The sequence below is a fragment of the Colobus angolensis genome, unplaced genomic scaffold (genome assembly GCF_000951035.1).
Source record: "Colobus angolensis palliatus isolate OR3802 unplaced genomic scaffold, Cang.pa_1.0 Scaffold9, whole genome shotgun sequence".
Lineage (NCBI taxonomy): Eukaryota > Metazoa > Chordata > Mammalia > Primates > Cercopithecidae > Colobus > Colobus angolensis.
In genome coordinates, this window is record NW_012122931.1 from 6,357,759 (window position 1) to 6,361,089 (window position 3,331).

At 50.9% G+C, this 3,331-nt stretch overlaps 1 protein-coding gene across 1 annotated transcript in view; it reads left to right on the top strand.

Annotated features, from left to right (window-relative positions):
* Positions 1-3,331, top strand: part of ZER1 (zyg-11 related, cell cycle regulator) — a 50,003-nt gene that overhangs the window by 41,086 nt on the left and 5,586 nt on the right. The window contains exon 14 of the mRNA XM_011931259.1: positions 2,620-2,717. Within this exon, the coding sequence (XP_011786649.1) occupies positions 2,620-2,717 (98 nt within the window). The remainder of the gene's footprint in view (positions 1-2,619; positions 2,718-3,331) is intronic.

Below are 3,331 nucleotides of genomic sequence, written 5' to 3' on the forward strand. Positions count from 1 at the left end.
AAAAAAAAAAAAAATCAGCTAGGCATGATGGTGCACACCCGTAGTCCCACCTACTGGGGAGGCTGAGGCAGGAGAATCACTTGAGCCCAGGTGGTCGAGGCTGTAGTGAGCCAACATTACGCTACTGCACTCCAGCCTGGGAGACAGAATGAGACTCCATTTCTTTAAAAAACAACAAAAAAAAAAAAAAAAAAAAAAAAAAAAAAAAAACAGGACCAGGCACAGAGGGTCACGCCTTTAATCCCAGCACTTTGGGAGGCCAAGGCAGGCGGATCACCTGAGGTCAGGAGTTCGAAACCAGCCTGACCAACACAGTGAAACCCCATCTCTGCTAAAAATACAAAAATTAGCCAGGCATGTTGGCGGGCACCTGTAATCCCAGCTACTTGGGAGGCTGAGGCATGAGAATCACTTGAACCCAGAAGGCAGAGGTTGCAGTGAGCCAAGAACTCACCACTGCACTCCAGCCTGGGCAACAATAGAGTGATACTCCATCTCAAAAAAAAAAAAACAGGAGAAGAAGAAAACAGGAATTGTTCATAATCTCACTCCCTGAAAGAGAACCCCTGTTGACATTTTGGTGTCTCTTCTTCCAGCAGTGTTTCTATGCACAGATTTCATTACTTTAAGTCAAGCTGGCATCAATGCCTACTGTTTTGTGACTGAATGGCCAATCACCAGGCAAGGATCTCCCTCATCATTTTAGGACGGAGTCAGTCTCTTCGTACCATCCTGTACAGATGAACATTTCAGTTGAAAACCCATACTGGGAGGAACAGGCTGACATTGACAGCTTTGCCAATGCGCGAAGTACTATAGTTCTTGGGGAGAAAGGAAGCAGAATCGCTGGCCGAGGAGTTTTGCACACACGTGTTTCAGGCTTTTGGACCATGACTCCATGCTGGCCCACAGAAGGCCCTTGTCAGAAGAGCAGTCATAGGCCGGATGCAATGGCTCATGCCTAGAATCCCAGCCACTTTGGGAGGCCGAGGCAGGAGGATCACTTGAGCTCAGGAGTTTGAAACCAGCCTGAGCCCTCACCTCTACAAAAAAATTTATTTTTTTGATACAGAGTCTCACACTGTCACCCAGACTGGAGTGCAATGGTGCAATCTTGGCTCACTGCAACCCTCACCTCCCGGGTTCAAGCGGTTCTCCTGCCTCCCAAGTAGCTGGGATTATAGGTGCACACTGCCATGCCCAACTAATTTTTTGTACTTTAGTAGAGACGGGGTTTCACTGTGTTGCCCAGGCTTGCTCAAACTCCTGAGCTCAGGCAATCCACCCGCCTCAGCCTCCCAAAGTGGTAGGATTACAGGCGTAAGCCACTGCGCCCAGCCAAAAAAATTTTGTTTTTAATTATTCAGTCATAGTGGCTCACACCTGTAGTCCCAGCTCCTCAGGAGGCTGAGGTGGGAGGAGCACTTGCATGGCCTGGAAGGTCAAGGCTGCAGTGAGCTCTGATCATGCCACTGCACTCCAGCCTGGGCAGCAGAACGAGACCCTTTCTCAAAAAAAAAAAAAGGTCGGGCACAGTGGCTAAAAAAAAAAAAAAAATTAGTCTGGGTGCAGTGATTCACAGTGGCCTGTAATCCTAGCACTTTGGGAGGCCGAGGCAGGTGATCAGGGGTTCAAGACCAGCCTGGCCAACAGCAAAATGATGCTCTAACCCAAAATTAGCTGGGCGTGGTGGCATGCGCGATGGTTCATGCTTATAATCCCAGCACTTTCGGAAGCGGAGGCAGGCGGATCAGTTGAGGTCAAGAGCTCGAGACCAATTTGGCCAACATACTGAAACTCTGTCTCTACTAAAAATACAAAAATTAGCCCAGGCACGGTGGTACACGCCTGTAATCCCAGCACTTTGGGAGGCTGAGGCGCGGCAGATCACGAGGTCAGGAGATCGAGACCATCCTGGATAACACGGTGAAACCCCGTCTCTACTAAAAATACAAAAAAATTAGCCGAGTGTGGTGGCGGGTGCCTGTAGTCCCAGCTACCCGGGAGGCTGAGGCAGGAGAATGATGTGAACCCAGGAAGTGGAGTTAGTAGTGAGCTGAGATCGCTCCACTGCATTCCAGCCTGGGCAACAGAGCAAGACTCCGTCTCAAAAGGAAAAAAAAAACTTAGCTGGGTGTGGTGGCAGACGCCTGTAGTCCCAGCTACTCAGGAGGCTGAGGCAGGAGAATTGCTTGAATCCAGGAGGCAGAGGTTGCAATGAGTGGAGATCGCTCCACTGCATTCTAGCCTGGGCGACAGAGCAAAACTCCGTCTCAAAAAAAAAAAAAAACAGTCACATGTGCTTCTGTTCCCAGGGTGCCTCTCCCCTTCTCCCCCAGGCTGGGTCTCTGCTCCTTGCTGAGGTCTCCAGCTTTCTGCTCCTCCTAATCTGGGTCCCTTCTGCCTCCCTCATGTGCTTGTGCCTTTATCCTCTCTCCAAGGGAGCCTCGTTGTGCAGCCTGCCAGTGGGATGCAGGGCCAGCTGTCCCTTCTCCCTGGCATCCTGCCAGCCTGTCATGGTTGGTCACTAGGATTCCCCAGTGGGAGGAAACCTCAGACAAGAAAAGACACACTCCCCACCCCCAGGATCCACAGTGACCTTGATTTCTTTTCCTGCAGGTCATTTGAACCAATTCTCCGCCTCCTTCCCCAGGGAATCTCTCCTGTCAGCCAGCACTGGGCAACCTGGGCCCTGTATAACCTCGTGTCTGTCTACCGTGAGTGCTGACTGGTCCTGGGTTCAGACACTCATCCAGCTGAAAGCACATGTGCCCTCAGGGAGTTTGTAGCCCAGGGGGGAGCATTAATTGCTGCTGCCGCTTTTGTGCCTCAGAGCAGAACCCTCTACTTTCCAGCATTCGTGAGACACCCAGCTTAACGGCCCACTCCTGCCTCCTCACCAGAAGCAGGCCTAGCAGGCAAAATACCTGTGCAGAGTTCCCAGACAGCTTTCTTAATGCTTCCCATTTCCATGTGCAGAACAGTCCAAAATCTCCATGCCTGCTGGGCTCAGTGGTGCACACAGCTATTCAGGAGGTTGAGACAGGAGAATTGCCTGAGGTCTGGAGTTTCCAGCTGCATTGAGCTATGATCATGCCTGTGAATAACCATTGCCTTCCAGCCTGGGCAACATAGCGAGACCCCCATCTCCAGAAATAAAATAGAAGTCTCCATGCTTTCTGCATGAAAAACAACAACTTGGCCAGGCGCGGTGGCTCACGCCTGTAATCCCAGCACTTTGGGAGGCCATGGCAGGCGGATCACGAAGTCAGGAGATTGAGACCAGCCTGGCTAACACGATGAAACCCCGTCTCTACTAAAAATACAAAAA